Raw genomic sequence first — 20931 nt, forward strand, 5'->3', positions numbered from 1 at the left:
GAATCAATCACTACCCAATCCTGTTTTGCTCCTTCAAGGGTTTTTGTGTTTTGTTTTGTTTTTGAAGTTAGGAGCCCTCAGTGTGTGTGCACCAGTGTGTTTGAGAGGATATGTGTATGTACATGTGCTGTGCTCATCCGCCAGAAGAGATTCCCCAGAAAGAGTGCTGCAGAATCCAGCTGCTTTTCCATTAACAGCCTTGATTTCCAAATGGACTCCAGGAGGATACTTTCTTGAGCTGCCTAGGGATAACTAGCCAATCCAAATTATTTCCTTTTATATGGTTGGCTGTGTCAGCTTTCGGCCAATGGGGTATAGCCTTCTTCCTATTATCATGTTAATCACCCATTGTTGTTTTAGCCTAGAAAGCCCTGCCTAAGCAAACACACACTGGTACAGAATTCATGGAATATGCCTAACTTCCATAGGCTGGTGCCTTTGTTATTATGGTGTTAGAGCCTGTTCATTAACCTCCAGCAGGCTACCTTGTTGCCATTGATGACATGGGAAGTAGTTAAACTCTTGGTAGCACCTAATTTGTTCTTTACTCAGCAGGTGCTTGAGGAAATTGGATGCCATGCACAGAGGGGGTGATGGCAACTCCTCTGTTTAACTCAAAACTTCTGACTTATTACTGCTGTCCTAAAAATGGGGCTCTATACCTGGGTGTGGGGTGGAGACTGAAGAAAAACTAATGTGCATCGAAAAGTACACAAAAAGTACCCTCAAAAATATTTTCCTTCAGAAGGTTAAGAGGGTGTTTACTCAATTGGGCTTCTCAGTGCTGTTGGTTGGGGTTCTCTTCCATCCCTTGTGGCCAGCACATAGAGATTTCACGTGTGTTCTGCTGCCACCAGCTTTGGCCGTGGGGATGCAGACCTCATACTTGTGCCTAGTGGCAATTGCTGCAGTAAGAATTATTCTCCAGAAACAAGTAGGTACAAAAGGCCAAATTATTCTAAATTGCACATCAAAAAATGTCTATTTAGATAGCATATTCCCATGCAGTAAATAAGCATGTACATCAAACCAAAGCACCATACTCCCACTTTGGGAAATAAGACTTTTTGCAAGTGTACCAAAGCTTAGCCTTCATGATTTTTGGTTCTTTTTTTAAAATTTTTTTTCCTGAATTGGATGTCCAACTTGTCAACATTCATTTTAATTTCTGCAAATGGTTTCTCAGATTTTTTCCTGCCACATTGCACAAGTACACACGTCATTGTAAGTCTGAGTGCAAACCCCATTTTCCGTTTAAATAAATGGTTCATGTAATTGCCTCTTCACACTGTCTCCTGACTTCTGCAGCTAGGCCTCCCTGGTATGACTTTGAGATGGAAAAAATACAAACAGATTGTACCAGGAAAGAGTTCTTTTTGGTAATGTGGTTTTTTCCAAGATTTCTGATTAGAGACCTATACAAAATGCATTTTTTCCTTCACTGTAGTAATTATATATATATATATATATATATATATATATATATGGTAACTATAGGTGCTCTGCTGACTCTGAGTTTAATGAAAGGTAGAATTTTTTGAGAAAGTTGAACTTACTCTGAAAACAGTTACTTTATTTTATTTCACTCTGGGGGAATTTTACTGCAGTGGGTTAAATAACAGATGCAATCTTGTGGCTCAGGTACTCAATCAGATTTTCAAGTAGTGTAATTTGAAATTTTTTAAGTTGAAATTAAAATTTCTCCTAAAGCAGGTTGTTAATTAGAGATTGTGTTTATGGTCCCAGAAAAGGCTGGCCTGGGGATATATGGGCAAAAAAAAAGCCGAAGTGGAGGAAACTTGAAGCATATAACATGCTATATTCATAATCACATTTGCCTTATGCTACAGTGCAGTTTTCTCTAATCTCTTTTTGGTTATTAAACAGAAAAAGACCTATCAATGCATCAAGTGCCAGATGACCTTTGAGAATGAGAGAGAGATACAAATCCATGTCGCTAACCATATGATTGGTAAGACATTCTTTACACTAGGCCACTCATTGGCTGCTTGTTTTTTGCTACTCTTTGACTTTCACTATTCTAATAACTTGTTAATATTCATGCTGTAATTTATTTTTTATTTTTCAAGGAAAATGATTTTGATGTAATGATTCTTCACTTCAAAGCTTTTCAAATATGTGGTTATAAAAATGTTACTGCTGAGCTTTTTCCTTATCCTTTTGAGTCCTCATGTAGCATTTCCATTTATATTAAAATCAAACTTTTGACAGTATCTTCCATTTGATAGCATAAATTTCTCTGTGTAAAAAGTACTTGCCAGTTGTCAACCACTTAGGAGCAATTATGTTTCAATTTTGTATGTCATGACATTGAATAGATGTAACTGCTAGCATTTTTCCAGCTAAGTGTGGTGAATTCCTGAGGAACATTGTCAAAACAAAACACTTACAGAGTTATTTCAGTGGGTTTTTCTGCTTTTTCCAGCAATTCTGGACTTCAGAAGGTTCAGCTTTTCAGACATACCAGTGTTTTAAAATCAGTGCTTTCTGCCTTCTGTGACAGTCCTGTCACAGGAGTTAGTAAAAGCATTGTTGTAACCTGATGGGTTGAATTTCTGCTGCAGCTGTATGATTGCTTCTCTAATGAACACAAAGAAAGGTCTTTTCCTGTATGGACAGATGTTATAAATATATGTGTTGGCCCAAGAGGCCAGTTTATTTTTGTGCTTAGACCACAAGAAGATACTTACACATGCCACTGTAAGCATGTGTTGGATGAGACCCTTCAAGGACCTGACAGTGCTCTCTGTGCCTCACACCTTCCTATCCAGCATTTATCTCCCATCAGCATAATGGTTTTCCTTCTGCAGTTTTACATTTAGGAAATTATTCTCCCATCAATTCATGTGTGTAACTCCTATTAGCTTTGAAGTGGATTATGCATAAATACCAGAGAGAGGGAAATATGGACTGACACAATCTTCAAACCCCCTACCCCCAAATGAAAAACATACATGTCAGTCACAATCATTTTCATGCAAGAGCCAGGCAGGAGTTTTAAGTTAATGTCAAGCAGGTTAAGATAAAGATATCTAAAAATGTTTGCTTTTGTAGCAGGTGTTAATGTAATCTCTTGTTTGCAAGCTTGAAGAGTGAGATCCTTGTTAATTGGACCACGGTGATTTCATGTAGCTCCCTCCTAGATTTTAAGAAAGAAGTCCTTAGCAAGCTTAGCACTTGTTTCAACTTAATTTGTGATCCAGTAGCTAAAAGTGATTCTTAAATACAAAGGTCATGAAATACTGAGTTAAGGTTCTGCTTGATTCAAGGGGAACTATTTTTTTTCTTTTGGAAAAATATAATTTCTTCATTTTCCAGTAACTAATATGTGAAGTTTATATATGTGTATGCCTATATTGGTGCTGTCTGGAATAACATCAATTTTATACACATGACCTTACAAAGTTCTTGGCACCATTGGAAAACAACAGGTGTAGAAGGCATAGGAGGCTGTGAAAATTGTGATGCTGTTATTTGTGAAAACTGTACCCATTGTTTCCTTGAAGCTGTGCATCAGTTACTTTAGTATTTTGAAGAACTCAATATAGTACAAAAGTACTATGGGCCCAATTCTGTACACATAGAACATTGTAAATACCAGGATGTGGTAAGAAAATATGTGATAATTCCACTGTGGTGTCATATATTTGCGTCCCTTTACTGAGGTACAGACTGAGGGTGTGCATTGAGGTCATCACTGCCTTCAATGGTTCAGTCTAGGAAAGAGCAAAGTGCAGAAACCTTTAATGTGGAGCCAAACTTCCTCTCACTCTGGGCATCTCGGGTCACAAGGCTCCTCGGCCCCCTGTCCTTCAGGACATGCAAATGCTCACAAAAAAGGTGTTTCCAGTGAGCTTGCTCATTGGTATTTGTTCTTTACTGGGGAATACTGAAGGAAAAAGGAGAGGCTAGATGTCAGCATATCTCAAGCAATAAATGCTGAGCAGATTTTTGGTGTTAATTTACATAGTCCTGGGTCAGTAACAGTAGGGGGAGTGACTAAGTGCCTCCTGTGCTGGTTCCATCCCCCTTGGTCATAGCCTGAGCGCTTTGTTCCCTTATTCAGGCCTTAGGACAGACTGGCACGTGCCTCCTTACTACTTAGGCTGGTTTATCACTCATAAGGGTGCAAGAGTTTCTCTTTTCTGTGTTAGACCAAGTCTAGCCAGGTGGGCAGCAAGAGAAAGAAGCTAATATAGCTGTTTCTGCAGCCCAGGTCTAATTCACAGGAATTATGAATGCCATCGTTGCCAATTTAAAATCTACAGATGAGGATTTGTTTGTGCTGGGGGGACACGGATCACAGGGTGAACGTACAGGTGTTTGGGAGGCAGGAGCAACTTACCCTCAGACTGTGTGTTCTTAGGAACTTAGGGCTGTCCTCATCTCAATGAACTTGTATCTGTCTAAAGCTAGGGTGTCTGGTTTAATATAGTCATTGAGATGCTGTCTGGGGAAAATGAATGATTGATACCAATCTAAGATAAGAGTTTGAGTAGGATAAGCATTTCCAGGGAGAGATTTTTATCTCTCTTTTGAATTTGAGGAGAGCCAAGACAATGAAGTTAGCCTTGACATGTAATTTTTTAGGTTAAAAAATCCCTTGGCTTTGATAATCCAAGAGTTCTCAGCACTTTCTTCTCATACTTTGAGAAACACAAAATCAATAGTTGAGATATCTTAAGCACTTACTTACAGTTTTATTCTGCTCAAGTGACTGTCAACAAAGGAATCCCTGCTCTGTAACAGCAATACCTTTTAGGTAGCTGCATCCATAATATTATTAAAGAATTAAATTATTTCTGACATCATGGTCTTAAAAACTGCATCCAGTTAAGTTGGCTGTGCCTCTCTCTTCAGCCTCTCAGATTCCCAGTCTGGAGCTGGAGGCCCTGTTCATAATTCATGGAGGTAGGGGGTTTATTTTTTTCAAAGCAGTATGCAGGGAATTTCCAGTGCTACTCCCACACACTGCTTTGAAAAATTACCCCGCTGCACTCTAGCCCTTCATATCCTGTGCACAAACACAGAGGCACATTGGGTCCTTCACGGGATCCCCAGGGAAGGAGCGGGCTGGATCCATCCCCAGAGGAGGGAAACGGGAGATGTTTTGTTTCAGTTTATGCTGGGGCCTGTAGGAGGGCTCTGTGTGGCAGAACAGACCTCCTCAGCTGGGGTTAGGCAGGAAGGGATCTGTTTAGGAAGGTTTTCAGCTGGGGGGGATAGTTCGGGTTGGAATTTTTAGAGAGCAGTGGTCTTTGAAACATTGCACCGATTGGGGCTCCTTTGAAACATTTCCATGCCCACAGAAAGGGGATCCCCCTTTGAAACATTTACAGGCATTGGGGAGTCCACCTGGGACTATATCAAAAACTTTCAGTAGTTCTTGCTGCCTCTGTACTTGCTTACCTCCTGTTGCGCTGACCTGGCAATGTTTAAAGCTTCTCCCCCTTCCCTCCCCACCTAGCTCTCCTCTGATGTGCCGTCTCTATTAGATGCAGGGGAGGATGGGCCTGCGGGCCCTGGGCTCTACGGGGGGCACTGAGCAGCCATGGCAGCAGCCAAAGTGTGGAAATCCGGCAGTGCAGCCTCTGCCCGGTGGCTGTGGGAGCCCTGGAGCTTCAGTCTCCATCGCAGGGCCACCGCCAGGTCCCCGTGTGGGCAGTGGCTGCTCCCATCCTGCGCTGCCAAGGGAAATGCGCTCAGTGCCCTGTGCAGGGAAATAAGGATTAGGCCCAGGGTTTTCCTGTTGGGTTTTTACAGCTGTGCTCTTCCCACAGCCAGGCTGGGTTCCCTAACTGATATATTTCAGGGTGCACATAATTCCACAGATTTGTTCTTTGTATGGGTCAGGTTGCCCATATCAACGGGAAGGGTGTTTGGATCCCTGCTGGAGTTCTCAGCTCTTGGGTAAGAGAAGTGGACGCAGCAGTACTTCTCTCTGTCCCAGTTAGATGAGGCATGTTTTCTATTTAACGTTCAAAGAAGATGAGCAACTGTCCCAGCTCTTTCTCCATTCTCCAAGAAAGTCTCCTGGCAAATGTGCACAGGAAGCTCAACTGGAGCTCAGTTAGTGCTGGAACATGGATTGTGATTGAAATAATGATTCCTGGTTTGTGCTCTAACGCTGGGATTGCTGTAACATTCCTCCTGCCTCCAGTTCCAAAGGAATGTTAGTGTTTGTGGGCTCATGAGAGGCTGTCCCAGTGCTCAGAGCTCAGCAGAGCCCTTCCCCAGTGCCGCTTCTGTCCTTCCCTGTGGAATTGCCAGTGCTCCCTGCCAAGACCCAGGAATGAGCGCTGGTGAGCAGGGCAGGAGGGGTGCAGGCTGGATGTGGTTGTGATGTGAACGTGAGGCCCTGTTTGTGCTTTGGCAGCCACCAGGGACAGAGGGGAGTGCTGAAGGGAAAGCTTCCAGAAGTCACAGAGAAATTATTCCATGGACCAGTTCTTGAACTGCAGCCTGGATAAATTCCTCCCTGTTTGATGGGATGGCATTGACAAAGTTAAACACCGTGTTTGGGAGGGCTTTCTGAGTACTGCCCCAAGCCACAGCATATCATACGTTGTGTGTAGCGCAGGACTCCAAGGATCTTAATTACCTTTCCTGCCCTTAGAGATCACGTTTCAAGTTCTGGAAACACTCTGCCAGAATTAAACACAAAAGAGAAGGGAAAACATCCATCCACAGTTACATTTCTTTCAAATGCATAGAAGTATTTGAAACAAAACAAGAGCTAACTATAGGTTTGTTATTCTGTTAACATGTTAAAATAACATATTTTAAAATAGCAAAGTAAGTTGGGTGCTTGGAAAAGGTCAAACTGCAGTAATAACAACTACAGAAATAATTTTCTAAAAAGCAGCAATTTAGAAAACTCATTTTATGTTCGGAAGAGTTAGCAGCGGATACCAGGCTCAGTCGCAGAGATGAAACCCGTACAGAGGTGAAGGGGCTGAGATAATACTCAAATCAAGCATAAATCAATATATTCCCAGTTATATTTTTGTTTCTGTTTAAAAATTGAAGCAGTTTTATCTTTAGATTTATGTTTCATAAAACAAAGTTCATAAACTTAGATCTTAACAAAATTGCTAATTTATGTATTATATGAATAAAAATTCTGACTCATTTTAGATGGTCTTGAGCTCTTTCCTGTCACATTAGATTCTGGGTGCATGTATATGTGACAAGGATGTAGGTAAGGTTCAGTTTTGCAGAACTGACTTTTATACATGTGAAGAGACTTAGCCCTGGGCATCTTCTGGTGAGGATGTGAAGTATTTCTTATACTCAGGTCTGATCTTGTGAGGCAGTTTGTTCCTCATTCTCATTGAGTTGAGGACAGCTAATGCTTCTCAGAATCTCTCTTATAATAAAACTTATTTTACTTTACATTATATAAATGTAGTCAATATTGGAAGACACACAACTTTAATTTTTGTAAAATTCCTATTTCTTTGTACCTAAGGACTTCTGTTAGTTAAAGCATGTACATGGTAGCAATGATGATGACATTGTAAAGCACTGTCTTAGTAATAGCTTTCAGGCATTAAGGCAAATAAAAATGTGCCAGATTGTTTTTGAAGCATTACTTGCAAATTATCAACAGGAACATATTTCTGGACTCAACTGCTGAATGTGTGAATTAATTATGGACACATTAGGAATTCAAAAATGTTTTTTTAACTTTGATGTTTGTAAAGCATATTCCAAGTAATTGCTCTTTTAATGCAGAATTGAAGGTACAACCTTCTTATATTTACCCAGCACTTGCTTCAATATCCAATTCTATATGGACTTGCCTTAATGAACAATACGTACTACACTTTAATTTTGCAGCACCTGCCCATTGAGAATGACTAGTTTTGGGAAAAAAATGTTCAGTGTAGTTACCTTAGGCGATGAACACATACAGGGTGTCTCCCTGAATATGCCCCTGGGAGCCTGAATCCCAGGGACTGGCTGGGGTCCTGCTGCTTGAGAGGCTTTGCCCAAGTGGAGCTTGCTGCTGACTCAGGCTCCTCAGGAATCTTCTCATGCCAGCAGGGTCTCCTGTTATTTTGCCCAACTCTAAGACCTGGGTTTTTGCTGTTTGTTTTTTTTTTTTTCATACATTAGTTTTAGCATTAACCACTTTTACAACTCATTAAGTGTTGTAATGAGTTTAGTTTATTAAAGGCTAGAAATATTTGTTTTCCAACACTTTTAATCAGTATAGTCCTACTGAAAGCCAGGTTGCCATTGCTAACAGACAGAAGCAGCTTCCTTATTCAGTGTAAACAAAATTGGCCCTAATATAATCTATTACTTAATTGGTTTGTAACTTTGAAACTTCAAAACACTATGCTTTTACTGTTCCTTCCTTTCTAACACTGGAAAATTGATTATATAAAATCGTAATAATTTTATCCAATTGTCCTGTGCAGATGTGGCCTCCTGCAATTGTTGTCTATGCATATTTGTTCACACAAATTACTCCATTTCATGAGAATGTATTTAGTTTTGCTTGTTTATCAGGAATGAAATAACATTTCCCTTAATGTATTCACTCACATATTCCTTTTGCATTTTTCATTTCATTTACAACTTGGTAATAGTAGTTCAGTTTTCACTGACATTTTTATAGCTGCTATGACAACATTCCTGTTTTGCATGATACATGCATAATGGGCAATGATCGCAGTGTTACATTGCTTTCATTCTTTCTTAACTGTGTTAAGATTCCTTACAGCCTCCAAACTCAATTTTCATATGCAGTGATGATTACACCTGCTTAAACATTTTCCTGGTAGTTTCATATTTATTCATAAAGGGAGCAGTTGATAAAACACCTTTTCTGCAATCAGTCTGAGTTTTAAGTGTGATATTTCTTCAAAGTTATCATTAACAAGCACCTCAGTCTAGTCCCAGCTTTTCAACATCAGCCAGGCAGTGTGGCAAAACATGCTATTTTCAGTAAACTTTACCCTGTGTGGAAATAGTTTTTCTGAATACGTTACTTGGTCTTCATTTTATTAACTCACCTTGAAAACTGTTTGATGCTTGTATTTAAAAGTCTGCAGACTAAGTTTCTGCCTTATTCTCAGATATTTTATATGCATATGGCCATGTATTTCTAACTTCACAAACAAATTTCTTAGCTTCTCTTTGCTAATCTTGAATCTGGAAAAGAAAGCAAGTCCTCACCATATGGGGCTTGGGCTCTCCCTGCAGATGGTGAAATGACTGCTTTCTGGTGGAGAGGTCAGCACCCCTCTGTGTCCTACTTTTGAGGAAAAAACACCAGAATATTTCTTGGGGGTGAAAGAAGGAAAAAACACACCACTATTTCTAAGTGCAGTCTTTAGATTTCATATGAATAATGTTTTCAGGACATTGTTCTCCTTATGTAAATTGTGGGACTAATGTCTCTATTTGTTCTGTCCTTAAAATTTAGGCGTTGATTTCTTTGTGGGAGCTTTCTAGGAACTAACAGTTTTATCTGGAAAATGTAGATGTTATCCCCCTTTCTTTTTTATTCACTGGTTTGGGAATATCTGGTACCAGTACTAGCTTTTTTGACTGACAGAAAACTTAGTGACTTTTTCTGAAAAATAGATGATATATGAGAAGTGAATAAAGAACAAAGGAATGAATGTTTAGTGAAGCTGGGAAGTCCTCATACTCGAGTTAGCTAGGAATTAGCTTCAGCAGAATTATAAAATACTCATTTTACCTTTTTGGGGGAACTCAGACAAGGTTCCAGACTGTTTCCAGTCTTAGGAAAATGGGATAAGAATGTATTTAATATCAGTAATCTATAGTTAAATTCCTTTTCTGCTGATAAAGTTCTGGATTTTACTCTTTCCGAATATGTGGTTCAATATTCAGCACATTTGAACATTGACAAATGTTTATTTTTCTTCTTTTGATTGCAGAAAGCCCTCTGGTGAATCAGTAAGGGTACTGGTGTGCATATGCTAAACCCCAGCTCTCAATATCAGAGAAAAAGGGTTTGTTCTTATGTTAAAAGTCCAGGTTTGTACCTCCTGTTACTTGGGAAGTAACCAAGTGAGGCAGTTGGACTTCTGCCTGTAATTATAGTTTAAACTCAACAGCATCCTTAACCTTGAGGAAGATTTTATCTGGTCTCCTGGAACAAGAGGTTACCAACTGACATGACCCTTAAAAATTATTTCTGTTTTGTGATATCTGGCAAACAAGTCAAATCAGACACAGCCTTCCCTGGATGCTCTGTTTGGGATACTGGCATCTTCCTTTTTTTAATTTGTGGATGAAAACTTTGCTACCCTGTGGTTCCTTACAGCTGATCCCCATGAAGGAAACCCATGTAAACTTTTTAAGCACTTGTACTTTTTTATATTTTGTTTCAAGGCTCCTGACACAGATAAAGCCTTTGCACAACTGGTCTCTGCAGATGTGCTGCTTCCTTGTCACAGACTTCATTCAATTGATTAGTAACTTTTGACAGCTTTGTGCCTTTTTAAGAATCAGAAGGGTTTTAATTGAATATTTTGACTTCTCAGATCCATTGTGTGCCATTTTAAAAATTAATTTTCTTTTTTAGATGATTGCACAATAAGCTTGCGATAGGGGACTTCTGGTTGTCCCTGTCAGACTTCCATGTGGTAATGTCAAACTCTAAAGAAGTGGCAAATGATGTTTTTTTAAGTGAAAAATGTTTTGTCCTGCTGCAACAGAAGAAACCTGAAGAAATAATTTATGAATACCATGGTCTTCCTCACACAGAGCTCCATAGCCGGCTGAAACACCTCACTGTAGACAACTGTAGTTGTCTTTTTCACCCATTTCACAGAATCATAAAATCATTGAGGTTGGAGAAGACCTCCAAGGTGGAGGCCAGCCTTTGACTGAGCACTGCCTTGTCAATGAGACCAGAGCAATGAGTGCCACGTCCACTTGTTTCTTGAACATTTCCAGAGGTTGTGACTCCACCACCTCTCTGGGCAGCCTATTCCAATGTTTACCCATCCTTTCAGTCAGAAAATTCTTCCTGAGGTTCAACCTGAACCTCCCCTGGTGTAGCTATGAAATGGTGGGGCCATTTCCACCTCTCCTGTTGCTGTTGCCTGGGAGCAGAGCCTGACTCCCACCTGGCTGCACGCTCCTGTCAGGGAGTTGCAGAGACCAAGAAGATCCCCTCTGACCCTCCTTTCCTCCAGGCTGAGCCCCCCCTGCTCCCTCAGCTGCTCCTCACTGGACTGACTCTCTAGATCCTTTGTCAGCTCTGCTGTCCTTCTCTGGACAGACTTCATCCCCTCAATGTCTTTGTTGAATTGAGGGGCCCAAAACTGGACACAGGACTCGAGGTGTGGCCTCACCAGTGTCCCGTATGGGGCAACAATCTCAGCTTTGTGTTTGTGATTTATCCTACTGGCACAAGCCCAGGGACAGAGGGGGTGAATTAGGTGCAGACCTCATGGGGAGGAGCTGAGCCTTTTTGGCTTCTGCTTCGTGTAAGAAGTGGCCAATGCCAATTTGGTCCAATGTTTCCTTCTTTGGCACTTCCTGAATTGGTGGAGAAGACTACAAAAGATGGCACCAGGGAGGAAGTGCACCCTGCTGATGTGTTTATATCACTACATTAGTCAGTCACAGCCTACTTGGGATTTAATCCTGCCTTCAGCTGCACATCATCCATCATCTGGTGGACAGTCATGGGCCATAGAAATGACCAAACCTTTTGATCATTGTGTGTGTAACTGGGAAGTGTTTAGATTTTACCATGACTTTATCCTGCTCTGTATTGACAGGGTAGTTTTTTAGTGTGGCTCAGGGTAGGCAGAGCCTTTGGTTTTAGGTTTAGCTGCAGATAGAGTTTGGGTGTTTTAAAGGATCAGCGTCAACTGACACCACTGGCATGTCCTCTGTTGTTATGTTTTGCACGCGTCAGCTATCGTGTATTATTGGGGTATGGAGAAATAGTTCTTAAACCCCATGACTGTGAGTTATATCCAGGAATAAATATTGGCAACAAAAGTTAAATGATGAAACCTCATGCAATGAACAGTAACCGGTTCAAGCTGGGCCGGATATAGATAGCTAAAGTTGAAGGGAAGAAAGTGTTCCAGTGACATTTTTCCCCTTGTTTAACTTTCTAGTTAAGAAATTCCATTTTTATCCCACCTTTTCTTAAACAAACAAACAAAAAAACCCCAAAAGACCCAAGCAACTTTTGATTCACCATAAAAAAAAAAAAAAAGAAAAAAATCTGTGATATGGGGTGAAAAAAAAAAATAGAAAAGCAACCTTCCCTATGCCTTTAAAATCTTTTTAACCTGGCAGTAACTGTGCCTTCACTTCCAGAACATCAGTTGAGAGAATTTCCTTAGATTAGTTCTAATGTGTCAGAAGCTGAAGTCAACAATGTTAAACCTGAATGATGAACTTCCAAGGGATGGGAAATTTACATCATAAGATGTTACTTGCTTCATTTCCTTTATGTAGCATTTGAAAATCTAGATGGACAATTTAATTTTTTAAAAAATCTAAGTCTTTTCAATTTACATAAATTTTGACTTAGTTCAACAAAGAAAAATTAAAAAAATACAAGTGAAAATATTGAGGTTTGATTTCTCCTTCCAGAGGAAATACTATTAGATCTTAAATGTACAAGGTACAATTATATCTATCTTGGATCTTTGTTCTTGTTTGAGTATGACTTACCAGGAAAAGAACTCCAGAGACCCAAAATACGTATTTTAAATGGCCTAGTCAAAGAGTTTGCCCATTTTCCTAAGGCTTAAACTGGGGAATCGGCTGCCATTTGCAAGCTAGCAACACAGTAAAAGCACATCATTGTACACAACATTTTATTTGGACAGCTGTATAAAAATGGCAACACACTGTGAAATCCATTAACAGCAAAACATGTTAAATTCAGCAAAATGCATCTCATGTGGAACACTGAATAAGAAATTATAGTCTGAGTCTTACTAGCTGGTTATCAGAGTTTGTCTTGAATGAAGAAAATTGAATTTTTGTCCATGTGTGTGCCTGTAATAACAGTGAATGTTGTACATTGGGTTTTGAAACCAGCGAGAACCTGTAAATTCTTGCCCCACAAATTCTTCTGCAAGGTTTTTGCAAACCTAAATACCCCTGAGGAGGCAAGAGGGGGGTGGTTTTCGCTCAGGCAAGTAGCTCTTTGGGTCCCATCTGCACTCACTCACATTACTGGGTTCAGAAACATTTGTAGGGGTAAGTTCTAGGGATGTAAAGAGTATGAGCTCAAACTGGGAATAAAAGCATCCTTCCCCCTTGTCTGTGCCAGCAGTCTTGTCAACCAAGAGCAGGTCCTTTGCCTCATGAGGGATTTTCATGGGTGGATTTTGCTGTGCTGCTGTAGTAAGATTTTTCATGGTTAATCAATAGCATTTAAAAATTCAAAACCCCTCTCCAAAGTATTTTGCATTTCCATTGTTCATACTGTTTAACTAGGAGATGTTGCTCATCAAGATAGGATGCCATTAAGTATTCTGGTACAGAAAGAAAAAATGAGTTTACTCTTGCCTGGTAGAAAATGAAACAGCCATGTTAACTTTAGCTCTAATCATGAGATTAAAAGTCTAATGGGGAATTATATCATTTTCAGTCTTCAAAGCCAGCATCGGTGACCTTTGGAGAGTTTTAACTTTAACAGCCTAATGATTTCTCTTCTAGAGGATGGAAAAAACAGTCTTTTCCTTGACAAGGAAATGAAAAGTGGATGAAAAAGGCAAGCACAAGTAAATGTACGCTGGAGCAGGCTAAAAGACTTTAAGTCATATTCAGTACCACTTATGAGAGATGGTTTCCAGGCTTTGTTATCCAGCCCACTGGCTGCTCTGAAGAGACAGATAAATGCAAAGCAAAGCCATGGGGCTGGGGGACAGCGTGGGGACAGCCCTGCTCCTTCACCCCACTGGCCCATGGCAGTGACAGCTCTGACCGGCGGGGCTGAGTGTGCACACTCACTCCTGAGCAGGTCTGCTGCCCTGTGAGGCTCGTTTCCTGTGCAAGAGCACTGGAATTTCTTGTTTCAGTTCCTGTTTGCCGTGTTTGTGAGCTCAGGCTATTGCTCTTTTGCCAAGCTGGCAGCACACGGGGGGAACTTCCTGCGCAGGGGATGTAAAAGCGATTCTCTGATTCTTCCTTTGCAGCCATTGGGAGATAAAAGCCAGGACATCAGGGACTGCAAAGAGGGAGCCAAATTATATTTATAATATTAAAGTGAGTGCATTTGTGGTTTTGCCATTCTCCAGGGTTTTTCATAAGTAGAAAAACATGAATTAGCATTTTCCATTTCCATATATTGACTGGAAAAATAGCCTGCTCTCAATTAAGACCTATAGCTTTTGGGATGTATGCAACAATTTTATAAAATATTTACAGCAAAATTTGCATTTTACATGGTATTACAGTTTTTCTTGTGTTTAGTAGAAAGGACTTAGGTATAAGAGAGGAAATTCATCCAGCATACAAAAAGGGAAATATATCTAAAATTAGATAGTATTCACAACAAGGAATGTCCAGTGCTGACTGTTACCTCCAGTAATTACTGAAGGTCACTTTTCCCCCCAGCTATTTGTTACAGGCACTGCAAGGACTGTGCTCCCTGTGCAGAGCTATCACTATCCCTTTAAAACTGCCTTTGGAAGCGATTGGAGCTTTGTGCTAGACAGATAAGTAGAACATTTTTTACCAAATGTAAATGCGCACTGTAAAGAACATAGCTATTTCCTGGATAATTTGCAGTTGTATATTTTATGTTAATTTCACCGAAAATATTGCACCCCTGCCAGGTTTAGTAGAGGCTCACTGTGATATGAATAATTTCTAGCGAATCTTTTTTTTTTTTCTTCATTTAAGATTTGGCACCTTTTTAAGATTTTAATAATAGCAACAAGGAGGAAGATTTAGAACAAGTGAAACATTAGAGCCAAAAAAATTCACATTGAGAGCTAATGTAAAATAGCAAGAATAATTACATGGAAAACAGTTTCCACAGATGTTTTTCCTAGTAATGTAATAACTATTTACTAAACTGTTTATTTTAGGCCCTTGGTTTACAATAAAATATTTATACATGCTCTGCTGTAATAAAAAAATATTGACAAAATACTATAGAGATTTTTAAAAGACAATTAGTATTTCCCTGTCTGGAAAGTGAGCACAAGAGAAGCAGCACCAGCCCTTGCCATGCTTGCTGGGAGGAGATGCAGGGTTAGCAGCAGCATCCCTTGCAGTTTGTCTGTGCTCGAGTCTGTTAACAGGGAGACTCTGGACTTGTGGCAATCCAGAGGGTAACTTACTGAAGAACAAGAAAGCCAACAATCTAAAGACAGTGGAAACATTCTTTTCCACTTCTTTGCAAGGAAGAAAAACTTTATTACATCCTGAGTTATTATACTATAAGGTTATGTCTTGTCTAAGCAAAACGTGCCTGTTTTAGGAGCAGGTTTAAAGTTCAGGATGCCAGAATCCTGAATCTTGTTCTTTACAAACAGTGTGGGACAGAGACATCTCTGAAGCACTGCCTGTGGCTAAAAAAAAAATAAATAAAAAAAAGCTATTTCTTTATCCTGACTGAGCCACATCTGTCATACACCTTGTTCATGAGTCTGTACACTGGTACACAGGGACTAATCACCTATGCAGATATACAGTGCTTAAGGGTGCTGAAATGAGAAGTTCAGCAATAGTGAAAGGTCTGCAGATTATACTTTTCACACATGATCTTAAAATGTCTAATTCTTCTGTTCTTGAATGTATAGAAGAAACTTTATTTCGAAGTGTCTGCGGCCTTACCTTTCAAAATCTTGAACACAGGATAGTATCCTACAAGAAACTTCAGTTCCTCTGCCTGTCAGTTTTGTAATAAAAGGATTTATTTTTTTCTTCAGAAGCTATTGTAAATCCTTTACTTAACTCCGGAGTGGTGGCATACAGTAACTTGAAAAGAGGCCTCCAGGACAAAAGAGCAAATACCTTCAATTTCATGGATAAAGACCCCACTGTCTGTGTGTGCATTTGAGTACCACCAGCATGTTAGAGCAGCCTGAAGTCTGAGTAAAGATTGCATGGATAGATCCAAAAAGCCAGCGTTTGGGAAGCAGGATGGTTTCAATATCTAGATATGAATCCATATGTAGCAGTTTAGGCTCTACTTTCAAGTAGACAATTCCCTTGAGTTTCCAGGCTAGCAAGTTGTGAGCTTTATCATTGTGGCAAAAACAGGATAGCTGCCTTGTGGTATGATTTGAAAAATGAATTTAAAATATATCTATGAACTCTCTTTCTTGGTGAAATTAATAACACTCACCTGTTTAAAAATCAGTGGGGTGATTACGCAGATTTTTGTCGTGCTGGGTTCAACATGCGCAAAAAAAGAACAGGGCAGAGCAGAAAACAGCAAGCATAAGAACTAAAACTGAACAAAAGAGGGAGCTAAGAAATCTAAAATGTTCAGTTTAAAGGCAGAATTATCATAGTAACCAGATGCCTTTTGTTTTAAACAGAGTTTTTTCCACGGTTGACTCTTACAAAGAGACCAGCGCACGTGAGAGGTTTGCGAGCCTTGTTACTGTTGTGCCAAGCAAAGCAGTCACATCCCGTTCCCATGGTTTGCCCTTGTAGAACCTCACCACAACAGCTTTTTGAGGGCTTTACCTGTGAAAGCCTGCATAATTTAAAATCAAAACTACAATAAGAAAAATAGGTGGTGTAATATGTGCAATATTTTCTGTAAGTTACACCAGAGTTGGGTTCTTGGCTTTTAGCCTTTCCTACCTTCCTGCCCCTGCACTGTTGACACATTGAGGTGCTGCCAAGTTATGCAATTATTTCAGTGCAGCTCATTTTGAGTCATTGGTAGGCTCCAAAGCTAGCATTTAGGAAAACAAAGGAACTTGTGCTTGGAAGTCAGCATTGCTCTGTACATAAGAATTTCTTTATTTTTCAAGGACTATGTTGTTGTGTAAACTAATGATTTTGTTTTTAAGTTATATTCTCAGGGGCATGGACATCCAGGATAATCGAGGATGTACTTTTAATACTGATCCTGCAATGTGAGGTCTCTGGTGGAAAAATTGGCCCAACTGCAGAGCTTGAGCCTTGGATTAACTCCTGCTTGGAAGAATTGTTGATTTCCTGGTGCTGGATGTATTTGTAAATTGATACATATTACCTGTGAGTAAATTAGTTCCAATAAAAGAAAATTAGCCAGTTCCCTTCCCACATTCATTTTAAAATGCCACTTACTGTTTAGCACAGCAGAAGCCATTATCTCTGTTAGTCATTTTGAAAAATAAGTACATCTGCCAGGGTTCTGCCCTTCATTGTCTTAGCCCAGCTCACCTTCTCTGGCCCTCCCTGCTTGCTCACCTCTGGCAGCAGGCTGGGACTCCTCTCCCTGGGAAAGCTCAGCTCACAGATCTCTCTCCAGCCCAAATTGGATGCCTTTTTAGCTGAAGTGGGAGTACAGCATAGGTACATAAAGCAGAAATGAAGGTCTGAGAGAAAAAGAAGACATCTTCTGAAATTTTGAATTGCCTTTTTTTGGCTGTGGAGAGGAGTTAAGGAAATATGTGCTTAAATTGCGCAATGTTATTGCTAATTCTGCATGGAAAATATTTTCAGCGAGGTAGAGTAAGGAGTAGAGCAAGAAAGCACATGTAGAGGAAAACTGTGGAAGGTTTGAAAATCCATGTGGTATGAGTTATAATGCAGACCCTTTCAAACAGTCTCCAAAAGCATTCACCTAGTATCCCTACCATGTCCCTGCATATAATGAAACAACTGGCAGAGAGGATTATTTTAATAAAGTATTGGCTGTTAGTGTTTCTCATACTGGATCAGGAAAAGAGTTCAGAGGACCAGATATTGCTGAAGAATCTGTCTCCAATATTCCCTTGGAACTGCGCTTCTAGGGCTTTTAAAGGTTTATGTATTTAACATTGCAAATCTTCATTTTAGATTTTCATTTGCTGCTTGGGATTTTTATTAATTTTGCAGTGTTCATTTAAGTTGATCCAGCCCTTTATATCATTTCCAGCTTGAAATATTAGTTCAGAGATAAGCTTTGTTATTAAATGCTTAATCTTGAACACTTGTCTTATTTGGTAAGAATTATCTCTGAGAAGTAGGCAAAGAGAAGTTGATTGCTGTGGTTTTAAAGCAGCTGTAACTGGAGTAGCCCAAGTACTAGTTTAAAAGGTTGCCATCCCTTCAGTTTGCCATCGCAGCAGCTGGACTTCATTAAATGCTGGTGTTAATTACTGGGAGAGTGTTGGTTCAGTATGTGAGCAGCAACACTTGGGGTGACACACAAAGTAGGAAAAGGGTCACCTTGAAATAGAAGCTTTAAAAAACCCAAACAGGCAAGGCAGGCCTGCCATTAATTTTGTAACTGCATTTAGTTCAAAGTTTTTCAGCAAACAGGGAAATAAGCACTACCGTACAGCAGTGAGGAATGGCTTAACTGTGTGTGCCACAGAGGAGGCAGGAACGGAGGCGAGTGCTGGGGAACTCACCCTGCAAGAAAGGAAGACGTTAATGTCGTATTTTCTGTGCGTGTTGTGTGAAAGAGAGGGAAAATTCTCTGTATTCTCTAGAGTTTTCAAGCCATATGCAGTATAGTTTGAGGAGGAAATATTAATAATTTCTTATACTGTAAATAGTATTCTATGGAGAAAACCTGTTAAGGGTTTGTATCTAAGGAATGTTTAAGAGATGAATGTCATGGAGAAAAACATAAAACATATGATAGAATAAAACAAGTATTGCTTGGAAATGTGTCCTGAAGCTGATGACATTCAGACAAAGTGGGCCGAGTCCAGCCCTGGTGTAAGCAGCTGGTGGTGCACCCAGCCCAGCATCACACCATGTGTTTAAGCAATAGCAAATTTTATCTGTGTCTTTCACCTGGTAATTGTCTGGATGAGGTGACAGGTGCCCGGGCTGGAAAGGGTGTGTGTGAGGATGTTGGAGGAGAATTAGGTTATTACATTTCCTCCTTAATTCTTCATCAGGGCTGCTGCCTGTATTTTCTACAGAAAAATCAATGCATTCTGATTCTGTAATTTCCCATGGTGCCTCGCCGGGCGCGCAGCGTGCCATGGGAGGTGACATATCCGGTCATGGCAGCTTGAACTCTTTTTTCCAGTGAAAGAATTCATTGGAATTTCACAACCTTTGCATGCTTTTGTGAAAACACTCATTTGTGTTTGCGCCAACCTGCTAATGGCGGATGCCGGGGCTTGCGAATCCCACCTACATTCGGTGCTCGTTATGGCATGGAATGTGCCGTTAATAATGCATCTGTGAAACTCAGCTGCGAGGGAGCCAAGTAATTATCCCACCGTAGCGTTCCCTGCTTCAGTGTCATCACAACTGGGGCTTCATTAAAAGTCCTAACAGTAGAGATGTTGTGTGGTGCAGCCTGTATATATATTTTTTCATTTAAATTATCAGCAATGCCATGGCTCAGAGGTAATTTGACTTTTTGAAACCGTGGAGCCCCTGTGAATTTCCTTCCTCCTCTCCCTCTCGCTGCCGCACCAGCTGATCAGCCCCAGAAGAACAAAAGGTTTATCTGAAGCTATGAAGCATATATTCACCAGCTTCTGGCGTCTAGATAAAAAAAAAAAAAATAAAAAAAAATCAAAGTACTCCATTGAACATGTTAATACTGAGCAAAATGCACACAGCCAGACACTAAACCTTTACAGGGATTTAGGCATTTGAAAAGTGATACTCTGATCAGGTCTTAAGTTAGTTTCCTTAGCATAAAGTAAAGCAGAATCATAAAATAATATAGATTTTTAAATAAATGGAAAGCTTAACGTTTCCCCCGCCCCATTTTTGTTTTATTTCTTTGTCTGGTTTCTGTCAGTCAGGCAGTAACAAAATCTTGGGCAAAGGTGTGCTGTAATGGAAGTATTTTCCTTTTTTAATATCATATTATTCCAACAGAAAATACAGTATGAACCTCTGGCATAAAAATAAATGGGCATAAAGAACAAAAGCATCTGTGGCTCCTTACAGGTCTCTGAGGAAGTTTGGGATGCTTCTAAAAATTATTAATCTGGCACCTCATTCCTCCTTGCTGTTGGGTGCTTTTTTTTTTTTTACTGCCATTGGCTTTCTATTTTACCATCCTGCTCTTGGGGAGGTTGGGGTGTAATGGGAGCCCTGCCAGCTGCAGGCAGGACACTCTGCTATTGTCACAGTGGTTGCAGGGTTTGTCTGGGCTTCTCCTCACCAGCCTGATGTTACTGGTGCCTTCTCCAGCTTGTGGGCAGCACAGGGCCTCAGGGGAATATTGGGAGCATTTCAGGGAAGGGAAGGAGCTCCCCTTGCACTCACAAGAGGTAGAGGATGGCAAAAGGCTGTGCCTCTGTAGCCATCCTCTGGGATTTTGTGTGGATCTGTAAGTCTGTGGTGGAGGTATTGCTCAGTAGCAGCAGGGACTTTTCACCAAAGCCTTTCCAGAGGAACTCCTCGCCTGACTGGTTGTTGTCCTCCTGTGAGCCCGTGCTGTGCTGCATTGCTTTTTTGGTACAGGAGGTCTGTAATGATGGGTGAGCTGTGTGCTGCCCTCTGGGGATCTACGGTCTTCCTGCTGTTTTCACCAACTTTTCTGTGGGGTTCATGTGTACACTGGAAACCAGGATGCCCACGGTCCCAGCTGTGCCAAAAGAACTGAGGAAAGAGGAGAAAGCACGGGACAGTGTGGAATTGCACCCGCCTGCTGCTGTCAGACCATACATGAGGGTGGGACAGTCATTGTCTCTCAGCAGTGTGAATTCACACAGGGCCAAAAGCAGAGGAGCAGGGACCACAGGGCTTGTGGTCAGCCATGGGCTTGGCATATCTGACTGCTTGTGGAGGATCCAGGCCAGAGTG

General features: G+C 40.5%; 1 protein-coding gene across 10 annotated transcripts in view; it reads left to right on the forward strand.

The window, feature by feature from the left end:
• ZNF423 (zinc finger protein 423) overlaps window positions 1-20931 on the forward strand; it is a 225293-nt gene that overhangs the window by 136347 nt on the left and 68015 nt on the right. For 9 of the 10 annotated variants that reach the window (XM_088062406.1, XM_088062407.1, XM_088062409.1 and 6 more), the window contains one exon: window positions 1888-1972. The exons of the other annotated variant lie outside the window; for it this stretch is intronic. In XM_088062406.1, coding sequence (XP_087918532.1) covers window positions 1888-1972 — 85 coding nt within the window. The remainder of the gene's footprint in view (window positions 1-1887; window positions 1973-20931) is intronic. 10 annotated transcript variants of the gene reach the window in all.

The sequence above is a fragment of the Pseudopodoces humilis genome, chromosome 14 (assembly GCF_049639895.1).
Source record: "Pseudopodoces humilis isolate 2021_Gansu_Grassland_sample_001 chromosome 14, ASM4963989v1, whole genome shotgun sequence".
NCBI classification, from domain to species: Eukaryota; Metazoa; Chordata; class Aves; order Passeriformes; family Paridae; genus Pseudopodoces; species Pseudopodoces humilis.